This window comes from Rhipicephalus microplus, chromosome 2 (genome assembly GCF_043290135.1).
Source record: "Rhipicephalus microplus isolate Deutch F79 chromosome 2, USDA_Rmic, whole genome shotgun sequence".
In the NCBI taxonomy this organism is placed as follows: domain Eukaryota; kingdom Metazoa; phylum Arthropoda; class Arachnida; order Ixodida; family Ixodidae; genus Rhipicephalus; species Rhipicephalus microplus.
This window is the reverse complement of record NC_134701.1, coordinates 292824403-292849418: the sequence shown is the minus strand read 5'-3', so window position 1 is coordinate 292849418 and position 25016 is coordinate 292824403. Positions and strand designations below refer to the sequence as shown.

The following is a 25016-nucleotide window of genomic DNA, read 5'->3' as shown; positions in this document are numbered from 1 at the left end:
CGTTCAATTCATCATTCTCATTTTTTCAACAATGCTGGGTTGCCGCGAAACAACATAAAACAGTTTTGCTCGCTTCAACTTACCTTGTGCTATACGAGATGAAGCACACCGTGAAGTGTAGCTATGAAACATTTCACGCGAATGCTTTCTTTCGTGCAACTCCGTCAACGTACGTTGACGTGGATCTGCAAAGCGAGTTTATTTGTCGGTTTTTATTCAAACGCCAGGCGCGCATCAAAAGTGTGTCTAGTGCATGCCAGTTGTTACAAATACTTGTGCGTATGCACATATACAGGGCAGCTGGAGGGTGTAATCAACGCACCTTCAGTAACATTTCACGCTTGACCAGTTGATGAGAACGCGTCATAAAGAAGCCTAAACAAACTGCTTCGGGACACTTCACCACTAGAACTCTCACTTTTCAGGAAGTTCCACACACCACACTAGAATCACCTGGCATCACGATTGTCCAAATGGGCACATTAAAAAAGTCATCGTAGTGCTGTTAGTCAAGCGTTCGTACCAGTCTGGCCGTGGTTTTTCCTTGCGTGCGCACAAGCCGGCTCTAATCACTTGTCACAGCATCACGCACCCTGTGGTCACTGACAGGATACAGGAAAAAGCGTGTTCACTGTGTCAAAGTATGAAGAAAACACATTTGGAGAGCTGGACTAGTTATAACTCGACTAACTACGATATACGACGTGAGACACCATGGCTAGTGGTGTAAAATATAGAACTGAACATTGTTGCCAGTCAAGTAACGCACATCCTGCTTGCTTTTGTGTTGTACCGTTTATGTTCATATAGGTAACCGTTTATCCTATGACTCATTTCCTCCCATTTTGTTTAATATACACCTATTCACTGTAGCAACTCAACCCAAACATTTGCTTTTTCATAAAAGTTTTTAACCTTCTAGGGGGCACTCTAGGAACATAAGTGAGGAGGAAAGGGGAGATGTCACTACCTTGAAAACTTGTTTCATCTAGGGACCTTCAAATGCTCGCGAGCACAACGCCACCTACCGCTCGATATTTGTTAGCCCTGAATGCGGCTTATGTGCGAGACACGTATGCCATGAGGCACAAACAACTTTACAGAAGGTGTCAGCACCTCACAGCTTTTACTTTGATGTAAATTGTTATTTTACTTTAGTGTCTCTTTAAGTGGTGCTTTCTTCTGACTACTTACTCGGCTGCTGACCCGCAGGTCGCGGGATCAAATCCCGGCTGCGGCGGCTACATTTCCGATGGAGGCGGAAATGTTGTAGGCCCGTGTACTTAGATTTGGGTGCACGTTAAAGGACCCCAGGTGGTCAAAATTTCCGGAGCCCTCCACTACAGCGTCTCTCATAATCAAATAGTGGTTTTGGGACGTTAAACCCCACAAATCAATCAATCATTTCTTCTGACTACTGTAATTCTGGAAAACCTGAGCACTGCCGCCGCTATCACCTTTTTTTCTTCTTTTTTCTCTTCCCCCCTTTTCATTCGTCCCTTGTTGAAATTGGAGAGGGTACGAAGCAACACACACAAGCGCTAAGCACATAAGTTGCAGTCTTGAAAAAGACAAGTACACTTGTCGAAACATCGGCATTAGCACACACATGTTGTTTATGAATTCCTCACGTCCTCAACTTTTATGATTTCATGCAGGTGATCAGTGGGCACACTGGCTGGGTTCGCTGTCTTGCAGTGGAGCCTGGAAACCAATGGTTTTGCACAGGATCGAATGACAGAATTATTAAGGTGAGTGTACAGAAGATGGCTTGAACAATAGCAGGCAATAAAATGTGTTGGGCGAGTTTGCGTCCGTAATCACGGCTTGTGGCAGAGAGCACAAGACATGCAGAGCATGGTGCTCTCTGCATCTTGTGTTCCCTCTTCTCTGTGCCTTCTGACACACAGCGATCATGGAAACAAATACAGTCAAACCTGCTTATAACAGTCTATAAGTCTACAATAGGTTCTCAGTAGGCTGAAATCTGTTGAAACAAAACTGCTACTTAAATGGAACAACTGCTTCTGATATGATTGGTTTTGTCCCTGCATACTACAACTCTGGTCATCTCTCAGTAAACAGAACTCCTATCAAGTGGAACATATTTTCCCGGTCCCTTCAGGTCCTGTCTAATGATAGTCTACTGCATTGGTTGAAACGACCATATTTCGGTGTACTTGTGTTTTTCTTATGTTACCCTTTGAAGCTACATTTACTCATAGCAAACATTTTTCTAAGCCTCCTGCTTTTTACAATGAGCACTTAAGACACGCTTGGGTAAAAATGTCACCTACAAGCCTGTGCACCGATCCCAATACCGGTGGCGTGGGAAGGAGGGGGAAGGTAGATTCAAAAGTGGGGAGAGAAATTTTTCCCTTCTGGCTGCATTTTTCTGCCGCAATATGTTTCTGCTGTTAGGCATAACACGACACATCGTTTGCTGCAACATGTGACAGATAATTTATTGGAGGCCGCTCATTACCGACCAGCTTTAGTTTCACTATGAGTGAGCTCCAAAATCGAGAAGCGATTGAGTGAAATTATATCCGCCTAGCGTGAGCAGCTCTCGACCACGTCAGCACACAGAATTGTGACACACTTTTGCACAATCTGCATCAAGAACTACTTTCGAAAAATAAATGGGACTACAGTGTCGCTGTACACTAATCTTTCAAAGTGTGCGCCATGGCTACACACTCGCAGCCAATCATCAAGAAGCATAGACTGCGGGAACAAATGTGGCAAAAGAAAAATGATGGGTATGATCTCATCGTAAGTTATTTTGTTGACTGCAGCATGGTGACGTGAGGGAAGTAGGGGATGATCCCCTAAGGGTCCCTTTTGAGGTTGTTAATAGACCCCTTTCGTAATTTGCAAGTGCGCTTCTCGGCACTGCATGTTTGCCTTACCAATGGCAGCACCTGTCCAACTTCAAATGGAGACCAAGTCCTAGTTGAACACGCTGGGGCTTGTCTATTATGCGCAGTAGTGTTGAGATAGCTAAACCTACATTTTTCAAGTCTTAGTGCAAGTAAACTGTGCTTGAACACTCTGTTTGCAAAAAGTGACTAGCCGCCATTAGTAGGGAAAACTGCTTATCAGGAAAGCTAGCTTTACTATTATGAAAAGGGTCTATGGCACGATGGAGTCACTCACACATGCAAACTTCAAAATTAATTTAAAGTACCGTATTTACTCTTGTCATTGTTGAGGAAAGGAATGAGCCACCGTACCCATAGTGAAGCCCACCCATCGACCTCTTCTTTATTCCGAATGCAGAACTAATCTTGATGATGATACTGTCCTCTTCCTTGTTTACATAAATTATTGAGCACCCTTTGGGCCCCCATAATGACGCATGACGATGAAGAACTCTAAACACACACCCATGTTCTTAGTACACAATACTAGTCAGTAGTTGTATGAGTTCCAAGGCAGTCTATATGGGACCATCCAAGTTTTCTCCTGTGCCAGCTCTTCCAGTGGTGTTTCGATGCTTGTTCGAAATGCGTGCTTTTGAACGTGTTCCCCGTGGTTTACTTTCGATGAGCACTTTTAGTTCACATGAACAACGATGATGCAGTCCCTTCCTCGATGTTTTTCTGTAGCTCGCTTTAGACAGTTTTCTTCATTTTCTTGTCTTGCTTTCGTTGACCTGAGAAGCACCAGCCGTTTCTTTCTGTCTTGGTCTGCTCTCCCTTATATGCAGCTGTGACGCTCTTTTGGCATTCTTCGCTCAAATAAGAGGGGTTATCCATATTGCCTTCAACCTTGACGTTTGTGACTTCCTAGAAGAGGAGAACCTAAATGCAGTACAAGGAAGTTGCATCTGCGTCCTCGCCGTATTCCTTCCGTTTCCACTCACTTTAAGGGGGGGACGTGGGTTCTAAAATCTTTTTTAGTTTTTTGCTGAATATTAACCAGACTTCACTATCTAAGCTAGCTTTTCATGCTTATTTCAAATCTCTAATTTGTTTCTTGATATTTCAAGTGGTTTAGAAAATATGAAGGTCTGAATCTTAATTAATTGCGTACTTGTTACAGGACTTCTTGACAGTTTATTCTTGCTAAATCCATAATGCATAATTCCAATGCATAATTCCAATGCTGGAGACTTGCTGTAGGGGGTGATGCTATTTTTATCCATTTGAAGGCATTTTATAAGCAAGAAAACAGACGAACACTTATGGTCACTATATTACAATAAATTTCTCTCACTGAAATCTTCAATGGTAATTTTTGAAGTGATGCTAGAGAAATAGAAATAGCATCACCCCCTAGATCATGTCAAGACAAATAAAATGATACCAATTTTGTCGCATTCACTCAAGTATAACATAGGAAAAACCCCCGTAAGGCCGAGTGCAATGTGCGAAAACATCGAACTGAGAAAAACGCGTTTGAAGTTTCTGGCAACTTTAACTTTTGCTAAAGTGAAGCTACAGCGATATTAATGACATAATTCTGTAGCTCTATATTATAGGATAAATGGCCATGCTAAATTTCACTGTACCCACCCAGAATACTGCTCACAGCTTGTTCTAGAACTATAAAATAGTCATTGACTCAGCATAAGAATTATTATTTTTTTACTTTGTGGTCGTTCCAGTGTCTTGCAAGTGAAAGGAACTAAAAAAAATCATGTAATAATGTTGTCCTTGGATAAACAATAGATTTACACAATGTTTAGGTCTAAAACCAAGAATATGCATTTTTGCAAAAATTCTCACTACTATTTGCCATCATGACTGTTTACAGCAGACCAGGGCTGTAAGCAGAGTCCCCTGCTGGCTTGTGACGCCTTGAAAGTCTTTCTTTTATTGAACTGCTGTCGGGATGCTCTCTTCGCGATTTTTGCAGCCTGCCCTTGTCCTTCTTAAGGCTGCGACGCACCAAGTTATTGCCAGCGCTGTAGCCCAGCTTCTTGGCAATTTCAAGTTGCTCTTGGTTGTGCCTTGGTTGAAGCGGCTGATGGCTTCGGCAACTGCCCTTTCAATTCTCTGCAAGAATGCACGCTGAGTTTTGGGGGCCTGTTGCCAAATCATAGCGTGCAGGCTCTCACTTGGGTTCTGGGTGATCCCATCGCTGCACCTTTCCAAGAGGGCATTGTCGCTCAGCGGCCTAAACACAGGCTCCAATGCCTCAGTTAAGAAATCAGGCAGGCTGTCCTTCTGTGGTGGCGGCTTCTCATTTTTCACAAGAGCTCTCTGAAATTTGCACCAGGATTCAGGGCCTTCAGGGCAAAGGTCATGCTTTGGTGCCTCGTCAGTTGAAGACATGCGGTTCAAAGTTGCTAGAACAGCCTTCTGCATACCTGGAACATCGTTCCTGTGGCTTCTCAATGCGTAGCCATAGTATGAGGTGATATTCTTTATCTTTTGTTGCATAAGTCTGCCCTTTCCACCAAGTGAGCCACCTTGAGCTTTTTTATCTCTACAAGGGTACCTAAGGCAGCTCCCATACGCTTGTGTACATGATTTATGCAGTCCTTATTGGCCACCTTTATGAAGCCGTACACCTCTTTTTCTGTGAGTGCATGAAATGTCCTGCTGTCGCCGTCCGACAGCATTGTCGTATATCGAAGCTTGTGCTTTTCAAGTGACCGCTCAAACAAGCGTAGTGCTGCCTCCACTTCCATCTGGCCAGCATTACAATCAACATTCTTCTGGCACAGAGGGGCATGCTGAATAAGCCAGGCAGAATGTCCTGCTTCTCCTTCCTTGGGTCCTGTGGTGCAAGCCAGGCAAAAGTTCGATAGCACGATATGGTCTATCACGAGGCCATTATACATCTCAACCATGCAGTCAACACATATATGCGAGCTATGTCTACGCGTAAGCCAGGTGCCGTCATAAATTACGCCGACGTTTCCGGGCGCGTTGCCGAACTCCGCATGGAGCTCCTTGGCACGAGCAACGCTCTCCGCTTCGCATTCGGCAGCAGTCGCACAGCAGGCTTCTTTCATTATATCCATGTGGCTTTGGTAACTCTTGTGGTGAAGCCCTCGATGCGAAATATTCATCCCGGCGAAGAAGTCCGACAGAGCCGTTGCCCCCTTGCCGATACTGTTGAAGGTCTTCATGGCACGCATATTAACTTCATACGGCCTTATTTTGGCGTAGGTCTCGTCGGCTATACGTGGGGACAAAAAACGCTCTTCGCGAAAGTCACAACTGCCGCATGTGACTATGAGCTTCGAACACAGCTCGTACTCTTTCTTGGCCTTTGAAATAGTGACGCTTCTTTCACCGCATTCTGGGCACACGACACGTCCAAATAACGAGCGTATTGCCGCCAGATCAACAATAACAAATTCTGTCCCGTTTTCTTTGCCACCATCCTCCAGATCAATATCTAGTAACTCGAACTTTTGTTCCGTTGCGCACTGCGATGCGAGTGATGCTTCAAGCCTGCTGCATTTCTCGCGCACTCAGCAAACTCGTCCGCCGAAGAAAACGCCGTGTCAATGCGGTCTAGGATGCTGCTGTAAGTGCAAGATGACCATCCGACGACGACACAATCCGATGAGGTGCTGCTGCAAGGCACAGGAGAGTGCACCGCTTTGGAAACAAGCGACCGCAGCTGCGCGCCGTCGTCGGAATGCGCCGCTTCGGCGGCATCGGGCGAAATCGGCTGCACGTTGTAGGCTGCTTTCTTCTGGCGGACTTTCCACGGGCGCCTCCGTTTCTTGCCGTACGCTTGGCGCGTCTTCTTCTTTAGACGAGCGTCTCCAATCATGCCGGCAAAAGACGGAAAGTCAGTGCGTCGGTCGCGTAGCACAAGCAGGCACGTGCGGGAAGCAGACCAACAACGTGCGCGAACGGGAACCGGCGGTCGACGAACAATATACAAAAAAAAGCGCGGGCAACTTTGGCCGCATCAGCCAATGGGAAGCGAGGAACAGAGGGCTCGCCTGGTGCGCGCGCGTTCCGGCTAATCAGCAGCCCGGAATGGGGCTCCGGGAAAGGGGCGAGGGCAGCCGTTCTGTTTATACGACGCCATTTTGAAGCATGGCAAAATGCGCACAAAGGAATCAGCTTCAAAACAAGCCCAAGATGGCGGCGATCGGCCGACTGCCTCGCCGGCGACGGGCGCGGGAAGTTCGAATGAATTTGACCTGCCGTGGGTTGTTTTGCGGCTCCCGTGGCGACTTCATAATCAATTTTAATTCATTTACTGATCGAATTCAGCGTTCACAATTTGAGGACATGTGCTTATAGGTCTAAAAATTTCAAATATCGCATTTTCTCAAAATTGACTTTTTGGCCATTTTTCACCAGTCTAAGACTCGCGTACCCCTTAAGAAGTGGTCTTGTCTTGCTTCCACCAGGCTTTTCTAAGCATATTGGCGGTGACATTATGTGGCCTGGAGTTGTCGTCTTCGGCGTGCATCTACCTTTAGGACCTGGCGGTTTACCTTTGCGGTCTTCAAAAGCTTCCCAGTTTCCTATCAAAGAAATGTCTTCCACCATGATCAGCTGAGTTGTTGTAGATATTCTGACGTTATCTTCATGGGTACAGTCTTTTGACGTGAATTCTAAAGTTGTGGAAGGTGTCTTCAGACTCGGAGGTTGTTTTTCGGTGTACGGTTCTTGGTTTGCCTTTTCTGTTGTAGGAACCTTGGTTTGTATGCTGCTGTTATATTCCTCTTTTTTGTCCTGAGGCTGACTCATCTAGTTTCTGTGCGACAAGATTGCCATTCGGCACATAATGGCTAGATGGTGGTGATGTAGACGGAGGTAGTATTTTCCTTTCTGCTTCTGCTCTCATCCGTTTTATCGATTCCGCATGACTTTGCTGAGCTTTTTGTGCATCTTCAATCTTATACTCCACTCTCACCCTTGCTAGAATAATCTGGCGTTCATAAACTTCGGCTTCTTCCATTTCCGCTTCCAAATGATCGATATCAACTGTTTTTTCAATCTCCTTATCGATTCTTCTGAGAAGCTCGTACTGTTCAGTCAAAATTTGGGGAAACTTCTTCAACTCACATATTGGTGGGTGGTCTATACGCCAAAGGTGTTCGATATCAGCGATGACTTGCGTGACGGTCTTGCATGCTTGACTCCGCCTTTCGTAGAGGGCCTCCATGATTCGGTCTAGTGTCGGAAATGGGAGAGATCACTGGCGGACTGTGTCACAAGGCTAAGTCGGAGTCAACACGGCATCCATCGCAGAAGGTTCGGTCGGGCTGTCGTTCTTCATGATCTTGTGCGTATCGGGCCATCGTCATGAAGGGCGAGTCAGGACTGAGCTGAAGAAAACCTGAGGGCTCCCGTCTCGCGAGCCTTCAGATGATGCTTGCACTCACGGGGCTGCACTGTCAAGATGCACGCCGTTGACCTATGGACTGCCTTGTGAATATCGGGTGGTCTTCGTGAAGGGCGAGTCAGGAAGGAGTTGAAGTAGACGTTAAGGCTCCCGCCTCGTTAACGTCCAGACAATACCTGCACTCAAGTCATAGCATGTACGCTCCTTGTAGTCTTACTAATTGCAACCGGAGTCGGGCTCCCAGATCTCAGCGGTGGTTAGGCCTCACACATCAGCTTTAGCCACGGCGGCTTCACAAAAGTCCTCGAGGCTACGACTGCAGTCGAAATTTGTGAAGTCCGCTCCGTCTCGCCTCCGAAGGTCCTTCCTCCCGGGTTTCACGGCACCAAAATAGTTGAGGAAAGGAACGAGCCGCTGGGCCCATGGGGAAGCCCACCCATCGACCTTTTCTTTATTTCGAATGTAAAACTAATCCTGATGATGAGCTGCTCGGTTCCAATGCTCCAGTGTATGCTGTGCAAACCAGCCGTGTAGCTAGCGTACCGGCCGAATGCGTGCTGCGCAGCAGGTGTTCCATTTAAGTTAATAACGACAAACTCGACAACAAAAATGCAGTGTTGGATGGTGGCGCACAAACGTTGTGGTAGATTGGAAGGTGCACGGCACGCCCTCAGCGCAGTGGGTGCAGTTGCGCTTTGCATGGCCTCTGAGATGGCGGGCACGCGCCGTGTTTTTACATCGTGCGCCTGCTATTTCGGACGTCACGTGCTTTGTCTTTTTATTTGTTTTTGTGCTGCTGTGCTTGCGTGGCGCTATCATCAAAAAGGTTTTTTCTGCGTTCGACAGATAGCGCTTAGTATCATTAGTAAAGGTATTAATAGATCATGCCGTGGTAGCAGTGACAAGTTTTCAAGAGAGCTGCCTAAGAGACATGTGGTCACCTCCTACTGCAAAAGAGAACAGACTGTCAGTGCGGCTGTCTAGGTGAAGTGAATCGTCAAGCCAGTGAATATGATAGGAGCTTCGCACAGACCAGCATAACAAGGCCCAGATATGAGTCCGAGCTCGTGATGAACATCCGATTTGTTTTGATTTCAAATGCGACATCTAAATCACTGCTTGTTCATTCTGAAGTCAACGATTGCGGCATTGCTGTTTTTGTAAATGAAAAATACAGAATGTTCGAGGTAAATGCCCTTGCACGATCGTTGAACCGACAACCAACGCATGCTTAGGCTACGATAAGTTTCGTCTTTGACCAGTGTCAACATGATCGAGTACATCTAACGAGTGCCGAAAGCTTGAGAACAAGAAGTGGCGCATTAACTTTCACAATGTCAGGGCGGCTCGTCTGTCCCAACGCCCAGTGGCAATCCATTGCTTCCGCCGCTCTTTCTCATAAGACCTTGCAGTAAATAAGTCAAACCGTGTTGCGGGTGATTTTTGTAGGTGCTGAGCACCCCACCCCTGAACAATTATTAGACAATACTATAAGTTTCAATCACCACACATACGAGGAATTTCACTCTTTTCTAACGAAAATGGAAACATGAACAACGCGTAACCACACATACAACGACATAAATAACGTTGGTAGTCGTCTGCTTACTTTCTCAAAAGTGATGAGCAAGCTCACCAATTATGGCGTTTCCCTCGGTCGGCACGGGCAATATACGAATAACTGGAAAGCTGCATAAACACTCATTCAACAGGTAGGTGTCCCAACCGTACAAATTGTTCACACTGTTTACGCTTTCCACCTTGCGGGCACCTGCTTAAAGACAGAGGCAGTGGACAAAGGGTTATGGGTTTCGCATAGGCGAGAGTGGTGCCGAACGGGTTAATGGATTGTCGAATATTTCGCATTCAGTACTAAAGTTTTCTCTTCCAAGCTCTCCATGTATAGAGTGCCTTTGGCTGTCTCCCTCGTTAGGCAGTCTTTGGCAATACAGTTAAACCTGCTTATAACAAACCTCTATATAACTATTCCTGGATATAACGAAGTTTTTCTATTCCCGCCGTCCCTCCATAGAAGCACATGTATTTGTGACGTCTATGTAACAAAGTAACTGCGGGAGACAACCTTAATATAACAAATTTCCCCACGGACAATCTTGGAGTTTTGTTCTGCATTTCGGCATTTTGGTATGAGCATGCATCTTCCGTTTCTGCCCCGCCGCGGCCAAAGCGGTGGCGGGGCTGCGTCCTCGTGAGGCAGGCAGGTTGTCCTGCACCTTATGAGCCGGCGCTGCCCCCTTTCTCCCCGCCACGGTCGCATGCGCGGGTGTGCCCCCTTCCCCCAACCAAAAAAAAAACACTTTTGCACGTTGGCAGTGCCACGCTTTCAGTTAGCGTCACATATGTGGGGCCACACTGCATATGGAGGGCACTTTCCCGAATAGTTTCCGCAGTAACCGTGTCTGTGTCCGTGTCGTTCGCTCTTCGTTTTCGAAGCCGTGCGCGCATGCATAGTTTCACTGCACGCGCATGGCGTGTCCTCTGACAACATTCAGCTCTGCTTTTTTTATTGCGATAGCAAATATGTATATGGGCAGTTTCGGCTAGGTTTTTGCCGCCACCGCCTTCATTCGCTGTATATGTATGGTATATGTATACGTATCTATATTTATGAAAACTCTTGTGAAAGTTACAATGCGCGGGGTCATGTTGTCAATTTGGACTTGTTGGGGAACATGGTGGGGATAGCAAGAACCTGCCGAAAGTGTCCATATAATTGCTATTGCAGTAACAATGCAGTTTTTTACTGTGAAATAGGTGTTTGGGGTTAGCTCTGCCTTCAGTCCTCCTTTTGTTTAATTTGCGCATTTATTTTCCGAATTTTCGTGCCGAACCTCCATATAACGAAAACCTCTATATAACGAATTTTTCCGGGAATTCATCTATTTCACTATATCTAGGTTTAACTGTATGTAGAGAGACTTCGGTCGTAGGCTTGTGAGTCACTCGGATGTCTTCTTTCCTGTATGGACAATAGTTTCACTGACGCCTCAGGCATATGAGTGAGTGGTGTTTCTGTTGTGTAGTTGATTCACAGGCCAGGCGCTGAATTTCTTGGCGAACGTTGCCGTGCTTTCAGAATAAAGGTTCTTTGGTTGCTGTTCTTGGTTAGTTGGCCAGTCAAAATTAACACGCCTCAGATTCTGGTGGAAAAATTCAAGACTGAGCAGTGGGAGACCTTGCTTGCCAGTGAGGAGAAGATGGCCCATGCGGCACTCTTGGACCAAGTGCGGCGAGCTGCTGAGGCCAGTGGAGGCCTGGACTTGAACCCCCACCCACCAGCTTCTAACTCTTATTTCCTTTTAAATGCAGAGCATTTCTTACGTCACACAACGTTGCGCTTCGGCGTCGGCATTGACGCGACCCCCCCCCCCCCTCCCGTGCATGATCGTGTGCATGCTCCAGTCTCATGCCAGCCCCATACTGGCCCAAAAAGACATCTGCAAAACTGTCGCTCCCCTCTCCACCTCATCTCGCAAGGCAGACGCAGGCATCATCTGCTAGTAAAAAAAATCACAGCAAATCCGCGGAGTGAATGATAAGTGGAGCGAAGCTTTGGAGGGTTTTATCAGTAAACCGTGAATCGTCCGTCCATCTGTCTGTATGTGCATCTGCCTGTCTGTCTGTCTGTTCATCTGTCTGTCTGTGTCTGTCTGAACACTGAAAGTACCGCTACCTCGCATTTTTTCATCATATATTCATCATATACAAGTACCGCCATCTAGCGGACATTCCAAGAGGTGGCTGCCTACAACTACATACATCAAGGATGCACGACCCACGGCTTAAGAAGCTTCGCCCCTAAAAACAACTACTTGCGCTGCATAACCGTTCACTGGCCACCCCGTACATGTAGGCACTGGATCGGGCATTAGAAATTCAGTCGAGGGCATCTTTACTTGGCTTTCGCTTGATGTTGAAGGCAGCGCTTCTCCCTCATTCAAAAAATAAGAATAATAAAGACCAAACAACAATTCAGCATTCCTAAACCATACCTAATTATGTAACATTCACGCTTTGCCCCCACCACTCTGCAACGCATTTACTCTAGTTCCCCCCATAAGAAAATGCAAGTGGCATTTTTTTTCTCTAATAAACGTTTTTGCTTTCCTTAAATAGTGTTTGCTTTTCATTTGTTTAAATGTGCAGGCCACTACTTGTACTTGTGCCTCTATACTCTGGCGTTATTGGCCAACTGGAGGAATTTCAGTGGGGGGCCTGGGCCCCCCTTGGTCCTCCTTGCCTACGTACTTGTGAAGTTTCACATTTTGAAGGCCATGCTTTTCAGGCTCGTCTGCCATTGTGCACCAGCAAACAAGCAAGGAGATGTGAACATTGCAACGAGATCACTAAGTCACTTCGCATTCTCATTTTGGTGTCCTCGGCAATCGGTCTTTTTGAAGAATGTTATGCCTGCACGTTAGGACCTGCAGTAGCAGATTGTGCATCAAACGTACCAATGCAATCAGCGTGATGGAATAATACTGTCTTTTCATCATCTGAGCACAGAAAGGGATCAGCACTTGTTAGAAGACAGCTAAAAATTGATCAATATTTACTAGGAAAAATGCACTTTCTGGGCTGCGGTGCGGCGCAGCATTGGACATGGTCGATGTTCCACTGTGCGGAAGTTCGATATATGGTTGCAAAAGTGCCATATTTTTGCAAGGGAAATACAAGGGGATTTCTCAACTGTTCGATATAGCCAATAATTTGATATATCCGAGTTCCATATATGCAGGATCGACTGTAGTCAAAGTTCAGAGTTGCAGTTTAAGCAATGCAGTTCCTCTTCCCGGGTGTCCCTTCATACTCCTTTATCTGATAAAAAAAAAAACAAACCACTTTTTTTCTGGTTCAGGTGTAATCGACGGCAGGCCCCACACGCGAAGTGATGTTATCGCATGTGCCCTCAGTGAGAAAGAAATGCTTCAGCCGTGTGCCTTGTTGGCACTCGTGAGCTTTTAATCGCGAGTACAAAAGACACTGCGCATGCACGAGTTATGGATTTGGAATGGAACATGATGCCAATAAAGAAAATGCAGATTACAATAAAAAATATACAAAAAACATGAAAGCAGGCTGGCCTTTTTTGTGGATAACTCCGTCATCTTTGCTGTAAAAAGTTCGTCTGTTGGAAGAATGAAATAACGTGGTGCCTTTCCATTAGTTTTGTTCTCGCTTTTACTACAACTCTTACAGGCAATATCTCCTCCACACTAATTTCTTCATAAAGCCTGTGCACAATGTTAGCGCTAGTCATTCAGCCTATGAAGATTTCGAGCTTGTCAGCTACACTCTGTTATTACTGCTTCTGCTGTCGGAAACTTGTTCAACAAATTGGAGTGAAATCAGTTCATTGCGTCTGATAATCAAGTGAGGTGAGGAAGAATTGGTAAGCCAATGTACGGCAAAGCAGAGTTGGAGGCAACTCAGAACTGATATTTTCGATATATGGACCAGTCGAGAGTATGCGCCATAATCGCTGTTCTGGTGTCATGAAGCGTGCAAAAAAAAAAAATGGAACATGCCAAGCAAGAATAACGCGCTCGATTTTGTATTTTTAAATGTTGTTTGGGGGCCCTTAAAAAGATGGGGTGCATAAACATGGGCTGCAAACACCGCTGACTGAAAAACCGTTAAGCAATAGAAAAGTAAGTCTGCTTCCCACTAGGGGCACCAAATGTGAAGGAGCTGGGCAGCTTTCTTTGTTTCTCTAAGATTTTCTCGTCCTTTACTTCTCTCTTAACTGAGCAAATCTTTGGGCAAGTTGGTGGTCCATTATAGTGCAAGAATGGACAAGGGACTTGGAAGAGAGCAGTGTCTCTCTTTGTTTCTATCAATTTAATCATCTCTCTTTATCTATTTGTCCCTCTTTTTTTCCCTCATTTTTTCTTTCTCTTTTTTTTGCTTGCTTTCTCTTTTTTTCTATTTTATGTGTGATTTAACCAAGTGAGGATATCCAGAATTCAATTGGCAGTGTTTCATCATACTTCATGTATGTTTGCACATGCGTGTATATACACGCAAGCAAAGAAAAATTTCTGGAGGGTTCCAAAGCCCCCCTAGGCTGTTGAAGAACAAGAGGAAGAAGACTCCTTGGCCTGAGCTCGATATGATACAGGTGGCTATACGTGGTCTTGCCTGTGTTTCACCAAGCCGTGGCAGCATAGGATGGTAGCATGTGACAGCCCGGCCCCTTAAAGTGCTCTGCACTTGAAATACTTAGTTATTTGTGCATTCCAAAGCAAGAGCCGATGCCTATCGGTCGGTTGCACTTGAAGGTCTTCGCGATATATAACTGGTCATTCTCTTGACTTCACTGTTGTTTCTGTCTTTTCATGTCATGTCATTTTAACATAAATACTGTAGTGTTGTTTTCTTTTCTCTTTGTGGTCATTGTACATCACCACGGGTTTGAGCACTGTGAGCTCCAAGCAGGGGTGCAGCGTCCTCGTTCGTCTGTCTTGTCACACCGTGTATACCATTCGTTTCGCTGCGTAGGCGAACTCGGTCTATCGCCACGAAGGGACAGCAAGCTGGCACGCGCGCTGCGAGGGAGAACCTAGGTGACACTTTCCGAATAGGTTGGTTTATTATGGGAATTCAGTACACAGATATTACTCAATCAATATATATCGCAATCGTAAGTAACATAACTATACAAAACACCAGTTAGCTAAAACAAGTTACCTTATACATTTAATACTGGCTGCAAATGCGCACTTATAGAACAATTGAACAAACAAATAGACAAAGAACCAATTTCGAAGCGCCGACCAATTCTTCGATCAGCGCTTCCGCAATTGCACACCCCAGAGCATGCAGAATAAGGAGAATAGACATACATAGCAACAGTTGAGAGGAACATATGGTGCACAATCGCAAGGCGTTCTGTCTCGGCACTTCAAGACCCCGTAAAGGAGCGTGCACCTTTCACATAACCACTGTTTCACAAAACAACATAACCAAACATAACCAAACAAAGGATCCCCGCTGGCCTGAGAGGCCAAAACACATACGCACCCTCTGAAACCCTGAAGTGGTCTCCCGAACCCCGTCTCGCGCTCCCACATGTTGAGCGAGCGTGAGCAAAGTCTGAATCCCGCCAAAATTGGGCCAATGGGACACCGTGTTAAACTTTGAGGGGCGTGGATGGCAGCGAAGTGACAGCAATTTATTACTAGTCGCCATCCGTCCGGTTGGGAGGAGAGCGATGCGAGAATTCTCCAAGAGGAAATGGTGATGAGCACTAGCGCGGATGCCTGAATTCCCACAACATTTACGAACTAGTTCAGCTATCTGTTATTCTAAATTTTATAATGCTGGCGGGCCTGTCTCTCGTCCCTCCCACTGTGCTTTCTAGATGGTGCGAGTGCTCACTAGGTGATGTGCCGCCGCTCTGGCGGCATTCACTTGGAGATTTTCGTGTGGTGACAGCAGCGCTCGCTCGCTACCGTCGCTTGGTCCCCAGCATCAAGGCAGCGGCAGCAGTGAGGGCTCGTGAGTCTGAAGCTAAACGGGCTCATCGACTAGCGAACTTGAAAGCCGCTGTGAAGCGGACGTAAAGACAAGCAGACCCCGAGCCGAGAGTGCGCGAAGCAGAAATAGCGTGGATGCGTTGGCAAGCGGACCTCGAATCGGCACAAAAGCGGGATGCAGGGGCCAAGCACCTGAAGGAGTCGCTACCTGAGGTTGGTGGCATGAATACTCGCTTTCTGTGTGATTTTCTGGGTTGTAGTTTTGGCCTCAGCTTCAATTGGTATGCACTGCTTGTGCTTTCACAACAACCTCACCACAATCTCTATCTGCAACAGACAGTTCTGCCGCAGTATGAGTGCAATGGGGTGAAGGTTCTTGAAAACGTGAAGGGGCCATTTTTAATTCGACGTTGACCCTATTTCTTTGAGAAATTCGACCTTAGGGGAGCCTGAAAAGTAGCTTTGCGACAATACAAGAGTGTAATGAGGTGAAGCATATTGCAAATATGAAGGTGTCACTTTCAATCGGTTTGACACCTGGCACTCCAGGAGCAATCCTCGAATTTCAAAGTCTAGGTAGGCGAATCAAGCTCCCCGTCATCACAACCTAAACAGAAGACAAGCATGGGACTGGCATTGCCTGCAAGCAAACACTGTGTCAGAAAAACTGAATGATCATTATTCCCCGTGAACTCGATCTCCACAGAGATGTTGTCTGGGGGGTTTATAAGTCCACTTGTTCGCAGGATCAGAGTGGTGTGATTTGTGTTGATGGCCTCCACTGTGTATTCAAGAACGTGGCCTGCATCGTACACCGCCTTGCTCTCGATGAGACACTGTAACACCGAGAGTAAGAGGGTTTGCTGCCACCTGCAGTTTTAGTGAGAGTGTGACGCTCTAGAGGCATGCTTGCTTTCCTGCAATGTTTGGGCACTTACCTAAGTAATAGCTGCACCCACAGTACCCTCACAAGTATGCAGCGATTCTATAAGGGGATTGTTTCAGTTCAAGTAATTTAGGAACTTGTCACATAAAGGCACCTCTGCATTTCACATATGGGGAAATTGAAGTTGTGCTCAAGCATTCAGTTCTCATTGTGACTCGTGTGCGTAGATTTGGGACCTGGCCACCGGGAAGTTGAAGCTGTCCCTGACTGGACACATCAGTGGAGTGCGGGGCCTGGCTGTGAGCCCACGTCAGCCATACCTCTTCTCTTGCGGCGAGGACAAGCAGGTCAAGTGCTGGGACCTTGAGTACAACAAGGCAAGTGCAGCCATACTTGTACATTGGACAAATGGTAAAGCACGTTCCACAGGGACTCGAACTATTCAGATTATGCCAACTGTTAAAAGGCATCCTAAGTACCCCGAAATTCAGCGAAAATGAAAAACTAAGCTCAGTGAAATTCAAAAGGCTCTCGTAGAGCCATGAACATTCAAGCCTTGGAATTGATACATTGTATACATAATCATGGTGCACTTTTCACCATTCATAGGCAAGCATTGAAATGAGATAGAAATGTGAAATCTTCACCATTAAAAGGACACCTCTCCAAGTTTTTGTAGTATTATTTTTACAGTAGTGTGTGTACACAGGTGATGAAGCAGCACCTTGAACTCCATAAAATCTCGGTACAGATGCACACGTGTGTATCATGGTAAGCCAGTATGTGTGTTCATTCTCTATCCAGTGCCAGTTGTTGGCATGCAAAAAGTAGGATCAGTGCTTTGACGAAAAGGAAGAAAAGGCTTTCTGGTGGGTACTCTAGGCAATATTTGATGTCACATAGTGTTTAATTCATTATTGGCGAAGTCGGTGCCCACCAGGAGATCCAGTACTTGTACTTGCTGGTTAATGCGTAGCTATGCCATGTTCTCGGCAGTGATGTATTAACGATGTTTCGCTGTGCTTTGTTACATTGAGAATTCTTTTATATTGAAGTTTGTAGAAGTATGGAGTTTTAGCTGTAGTTTCTCTGTATGTTTAAAAAGTACCTTTATTTTGTGTTGTGTTCAAAGTATGCAAGCTGTGCAGGATTACGTGAGTGATACAACTTTGCACAGTGGGCAACGTTGTTATTACAGTGGGTGGCAGTGGTCCAGTCGACTGCCCACCACCACCAACCTCTCACAATGCAAGATTGCAGTACTTGGCAAGAACTTCCCTTGCCCCCAATTAGCTTACAGTCAATTTTTTAGACTTTGGAGGAACCATGCAAGTAATGTGGAAGCACTACTAATTCATGCTTTACTACTAACATCATCATCAGTGAATTCATCAATCAGTGAACATGCAAACCTGTAGGCGCTGCATACCACAGGACATTGCGCTGTAGTCTTAAAATGCATAGCATTATATAGACTGTCGGGCCAACCACGTTTTAATCATTAATAGGTTTAAAGTATGAGGCCAACTGGAACTCAAAATGTCATTTTCTGGTTTTTGGTTATGTTAGATGTGTAATTTATTGCCCGTCATTTTGCTGCAGAAAACTTTTGTCTAGGCAGTTTCTTTCGAAATGTGCAACGAAACTGAAAGTGCTAATTTTGTGTGCATCACAAGATTAGCTTGATAAGTAGTATTTTGTTGGCGATTTGGCAATCATATCAAGTGTGAACATGTCATAATGAGCATTGTGCACACATTATTTTTATTCATAAGAGTAATAAACTTGGTAAATTTGTTGCTCAAGCTGAAGGACATGTACATGAGCCTGTAAACAATCAAGTTTGCTTTGTTAGACGATGCGAATCATTTCAATAATGGCAATAAAAACACATTTGATATTTTCAAGCAAATTGGGATCCTGCCTGGCCTCTACACTGGAAAACTGTGCCTCACAAGCGCCCGGTCATGTCATTGATGCTGCAAAACAGGCTGGAAAAAATAATTTACGTCGCTCCTAGAAAAAAGGCACACAGTAGTAAAGTCCATGATGAAACTGGCTGCAAATATAGCCCTCCTGAGTATCTTGTGCAAGCACTGCACCTGTTTCAAATCTTTTTTGTTGATTTTTTTCAAAACTTGTATTTCTGGCATTTTTTCATATGCAAAAAATCCTAGCTTTTTTGCTTATAAACATTTTTATTAAAACTTGCCACACTTCTTTACCACATTGGTTAACCTCAATGAGCAAAAGCATGCTGCAAGATTTAATGTAGTTGCCTGTTACATGGAGGAACCCCTAGTGCCAGTGAATACTTTTTTTAATTATTTAATTTTTAATCATTTAATTACCATGTTTTCACTATTTGTCAGATCTCATTTGTTTTAGTTCATTGCACAGGCCAAAGTTCCTTACTATATATGTGCGTGCAAAAAATGAAAACGAGGAGAACTTTAGTAAAGAGTGTTCACGCAAGCTATACTTTTCATAAAACTTATAGTCATGAAAAATGAACAAAACAATGTGACTTGATTTATAACCCTCATGTGTGCCTAAAAAGATGTGGTTTATATTACAGAACAATAATTTCTAGTAAATATTGCTGTTTAAAAATTTTTTTACATCACTTGGCCTTGAGGTGGGCATAAATTGAGCAAGTTTTATGGAGACACTGCGGGCACTTGTGCACATTAGTGAGTGGCGCCTTTGCATTGCAGTGAAACTGACTCCATGGGAACCGCTGCAGCTGCAGAGTGCTATCTCAATGTTAACATGGTAGAGGCAGTGGTTTCATATGATGCAGTTTCTGACCTGCAGTTAAAGCAGAGCGTGCGTAAGGCCCCCAAAAAATGAGGTACTGAAGAGTTTTAGCATTGTTCGAAATTTCAGATGTGCCATGTATACATTACCTTTAAAGGACTGCCTACCCTCTGTTTTGAAATGTGCACGTCTCGAAATTTTCGAGAGAGACAGTGTGTGTATACCTGTTTGCTTGATGCCTTTGGCTTCTCTTTTGAAATGAATCTGGCTTTGTGTGTCAACCTCATGTGCAGGTGATACGCCACTACCACGGCCACTTGAGCGGTGTCTATGCTCTCTCTCTACATCCCACCATCGACATCCTGGTCACTGGGGGCCGGGATGCGACAACAAGGGTAACCACTTATCCTTTGCACAAGCACTCGAGAAAGTACTGTACATACAGACAACTATTCTTAGCAATGAAGCAAAGGCTTCAGGACCAAATCCTACAGCTTTCAGATCTACAGATTGTAGATGTGAAAGATACTCCTTTATTTTCTACATGTAGCTTCTTGAGACAGCTCACACTAGTGGTGTATTTGCATTTGTTTTACTTTATAGGTGGTCACTTGCATTTTTGCATGCGAGAAAAAGTCGCGCCTTTTGCCCGTACTGCTTAGCAGCGCCGGCACTAAGCCATGACTTTTGACAGCAGTATGCGCACCAAACGGGCCACATCTCCTTGCAGAAGCTCCACCTCTGTAGCTTTCCCTTTATTGCCAATGCAGTACAGTCCACGTATACAAGAAAACCTAAAAATTCAATTGTTGTAACCTGTGATTGTTATATTTGGACTGCCGTAAAAGAAATTGTCGCCGGATGTACAGCCCCCCATTTTTTCAACCTCAACATGTGAGCGTCGACCGCCCACTCAATAAGCGACTTTCAACGGAGTGCAGCAGCAAAATGAACGAGAAGATGGGCATGCCTGCAATGAACAGTCCTGTGTAGCTGTCTTCTGCTAGGCTGTTTTGGTAACCAGACACCAGGACACCCGCAACAAGCGCTCACATACTTGGCGGTCGATGTTCGCACGTTCAGGTTGAAAAAATGGGCGACTCTGCCTTTTGTAGCTCTAAGCTTGAACTCGCCATTGGCACCAGTGAATAAATATTTCAGATAGTAGGCCCCAAAAACAAAACTTCGTTTCTTACCTTAAAGAGCGCATCACAGGTTCAACACGTCGCAGTAGTCTGAAATCTATAGTTGTTTCTACGGAAGCTTGAGCTTCACAACGGCAGTGCACATAGTTTCCAGCTTCTACGAAAACTCTGGCGGCATTTCTTTACAGTGCATAAAATCAATCAGCGAGTTAATAGACAGCAGTGCTATTTGCGTGGTCACCGGCTGGGTTGTAGGGGCGTGCACGCTTTGCATAGCTGCCCTCGCATCGCGAGTCTCATGGCCGATTGGTCAACGTAAAAGAGCCAGATATATACGAGCGTGCGACAAACTTCTACGATGAGTACCAACCTCAACGTCAGTTTTCACAATCCAGTTTTGTTTATTCAAAACAGCAGCTCAAAATATCTAAAGTTTCACAATCACATTTTCGATTGTCCTTCCGCGCGCTTGCTAAGTGCACCGCCCAGTAAAGTAGACCCGAACCAGTCGGCGCATAACGTCGAGGAGAAAACGTAACCATGTATTGTTGACAAAAAGCAAAAAACACACTATGCAGAAGTGTTAATGAAACCTGAGCGAGAACATAATTGACTGTGATATGTTTGAGGCGTTAAAGCAGGCATCGATTTAAGCAAATCTCAGTGCACGCAAAAAAGAGTATAAAATGTCGACCTGAGGTTCTCACTTCCGATTCTATGCAACCATGTCTTTTGTCGCAACTCGTTGCACTTAAAACAGGTGGTATCATAAAGAGCTTCAGTTGTCACTAGACTTATTCTGGCATCAGAAGGTGTAACAGGTACCGATGGCAACCAACAGCGACGTCATTCTTGTGCGAAAAGTGTCTCACAGCACAATGCACACAGAATGGAAAGTTCGTATCCGTAAAACAGATGCGTTGCATAGGCTCCAGGTATCCAAAAGCGGGCCGGGCTTGGGCAGCGGGACATCTTTTCACCTTGGGCCCGGGCCGGGCTCAAACTTCTTTGTTTATTTATCAGGCCAGGCTCGGGCCAGGTAAAAAGCCCGAATCAAGCCAAAAATAAAGATGTGCTGGAATTGTCCTTGTTCATTTGTGTGCTTTCTTTTGAGGGTAGCATACACTTTTGGTGAAAAAAAAAATATGCGAAAATTCAGAGCATGTAACCATTCAGCAAGTGTTGTGGCATCGATGACAGCGTTCATAAGTAGAATGAAGTTAGTGAGTATGTGCGTACTGAATCACTAAGATTAAGAAGTTGCACATGAGATTAAGAAGTTTGCTGGTATAAATTGGCAGCAGCAAGCACAGGACCGGGTTAACTGGCGGAACATGGGAGAGGCCTTTGTCCTGCAGTGGGCGTAATCAGGCTGATGATGATGATGATGATGATGATGATGATGATGAATCACTAAGCGCGTGCTCTGAATCGGAACTTCTTGAGTTTTAGATAGGGGAAAAAAAAACAACTATTTGAAACTTGCCAAACTTGCAAAAAAGATATTGCCGATTCCAGCTACAAGCATCAGCAGCGAGCACAACTTGTTTGCTGCAGGATACATAATGCAGAAACGATGCACTCAATTGAAGCCAAAATTCAGATGCAACCTTTTGTTTCTGCGCAGTAATTTGTGAATGGTTTTGCACTCGGGAGGTCTTCACTTTTATCAACAATGAAAGCAAAGAAGCTACAGGGAAGGATGGCACGCTTTTTTCTTAACACATTTTTATTTTTGTGCTGTCATGTGCTTTATTGCATCGTTGATCAAGTCGGGTCAAGCTTTGGGTATGACACACCGAGCTGGGCCTGGGAGGCCCGTCAACTATATATCAGTGGGCAGGGCTCGCCCGCTTTTGGCAAACATCGGGCCTAGGTCTGGTCAGGCCGCACTTCATACCACTAAGTCTGCGCTAACCGTGCTTAGACACATCGTTCGAGAACAAAGATGGTAGTCGGAAGTGATTGTAAACAAATGAACGCTGCGAGTGGTCCCATGTGATGACATCTGGCCAATACCAATGCAGTGCCAGCCTCAGAGAGGTCGAAGGAGGGAGAAAACAAAGAAGGTGCACATTTAACGTTATACGTTTACCTCAGCTCATTTTGCTAAGCAATTTTCAGAAAGCATGTTGTAAACTGTAGGTATAGGTGAATAATTGAGCGCTTTGAGTATTTTAACAAGTATTGCAGTATTTTAATTTGCTTTGGCATGAATTTAGATCATTCAAAATCTCAAATTATTCAAAAGGAACGAATATATATGTTTATTTGAATGCATGAGCTTTTGTAAGGTTGGCTTCCTTGCAGACTGGAAGCTCTATGCTGTGAAACAATTCACCTAGAAGAATTCGCACTGGCACGAAGCCACGTTTCAAGGTTAAATGTACATATTCTCTTCACCTTAATTACTTCTTTTTGAAGTTTAAAAATGTGCTATATGGGCTTGTCTGTGCTAAGTATGATAATGTTTAAGACTTGGTGTATTGTATCAGTGGTAACTAGTACCCTACAGCTATACAAGCCTCGCTACTGCTCAAAGTCTCTTTCACTTCACTTTGAACCTAAGGAAATGACATTTGCCAATGCCTAGTTTCTATTCCTAAAAATAATGTGCAAGTTGGTTTGGTCAGTTATGTAATGACACCGCACCTTGTGCCGCGTCTAGGTTGTGTTTGCCACCTGGGCTGTTTTCTTTTGATGCGACTGATGGCGCTCGCAGTTTGTGGGTCAAGGTTCTCGCTGGGGGAGAGAACCTTGATACCTGTGTAGAAGGTCATTTTTGTGGAGCCTTGCATTTTATTACGCTCGATATACATAATAGATACATGGATGTCAATGAATTAATAGACTGTGATTTTGCTGTAACGAAATCTACTTTCTAACTGTATATGTATCTTATTTCCTCACAGTATTTTTTTTTTTATAATAATGCTCCGACAGCAGCAAATGTGGGCCTGGAGAGCGGTCACATTTTTGACACAGCAGCACTAAAAAGCTGGTTTCGGTGAAGTTCTCGTGCTGGCTGTGTTAGCGTCAGCATCGTTGGTTTAGAACAAAAAAGCAGTGTTGTCCGTGAAAGAAAAATTAGAGGTGTTTGCAATAAAGGTAGCAGCTCGAGGGCGAAAGCACGTTAGCTGTTTCATTGAACTTTGAGAGGCACTGAATAAATTTTGGTGTCCACTTACACTCTCAAGAATGTAAACAATGATTAAAAGGTGAGACTTTGGTTAGTGATCTATAATGTTCTTATAATGTCTGTTTAATGGTTTTCTTTAGAATGCATATGTAGCAACTAGATCTGTTCTTGCAGGTGTGGGACATGCGGACCAAGGCCAACATCCACTCGCTGGTGGGCCACACCAACACAGTGGCCAGCGTGCAGACACAGTCGTCCGAGCCACAGGTGCTGACAGGGAGCCACGACTGCACAATCCGCCTCTGGGACTTGGTGGCTGGTCGATCACGCGTCACCCTGACCCACCACAAGAAAAGCGTACGGGCACTGGTGGTACATCCCAGGCTGTACGTGCTTTTCCCTTCACTCGCGCAACGGCAAAAAATGCGCTGCTCTAGGGGTTTTTCACTGCTCACCCAAAGATGTTGGAAGCCCATCTATAGTCAAACCTCCTTATAACGAAGTGGAAGAGGGAGTCATAATTACTTTGTTATGACCATTTGTTTGTTATAGGCAATATCCAGTCTACCAAAAATTAGCCAGCAAAAAAGGATGTACTCACCACCAAATATCACAGCAGCCGGCTGGCAGAGAAAAACGACCGTCGGAAGGCAAGAAACTAGCAAAATAATAAAGAACAATGTACTTTATTTCCGGCAAATTCAGCACACGAGCTGGCAGATCACTTTGAAGATAGTCCTTAATACACTTTTGTCGTCTTTTCCTCACGCGGATGTCTGCTGTTTCAGTTGCAGCAGCTATTTTGTGTCCGACCTCGCCGTCATTATAAGCACCAAAGAAACGGCACAGCAGGTCTGTCGCATCCAGCGCTTGGGCGGGCCAATGCTTTTTAGCGTTGCTCGGGCATTGGTACGTCGGGTTTGCCAACATTAGGCTCCGGGATGTCAACACATTTGTCACTGTCGTCATGCATCCCCGCCATTGTGCGCACAATTTCCACATCTGACAACGAGTTGGTTGTCACCGCGTCAGCATTGGCACCAATGTACGGGCAGAAAGTGTCGCAGCCAGGCATAACGCTGGCGTGAAGAAAAGCGTCCCACGACGTCTGGGCCTGGTCGCCCGCGACACACTCACTGGCGACATCGCCAAAATTTTCGACCAAATTTTTTTTATGCTGGACACAACGGTTTCCAACTTTGGCGACTTCTGCTGGATTTTTATATCTTTGCGCATACGTTTTCCGCAGCCGTTGTCCATCTCGTGTCCAACGGCAGAAACTGATAAAAGTGGTGTAGATCTTTTACAGAGGT

The 25016-nt window shown here is 45.1% G+C and overlaps 1 protein-coding gene across 1 annotated transcript in view; it reads left to right on the top strand.

Moving 5' to 3' along the window:
* Tango4 (transport and golgi organization 4) overlaps positions 1–25016 on the top strand; it is an 87985-nt gene that overhangs the window by 27657 nt on the left and 35312 nt on the right. The window contains exons 6-9 of the mRNA XM_037429260.2: positions 1659–1751; positions 16887–17036; positions 19713–19814; positions 23878–24089. Of these exons, the coding sequence (XP_037285157.1) occupies positions 1659–1751; positions 16887–17036; positions 19713–19814; positions 23878–24089 (557 nt within the window). The remainder of the gene's footprint in view (positions 1–1658; positions 1752–16886; positions 17037–19712; positions 19815–23877; positions 24090–25016) is intronic.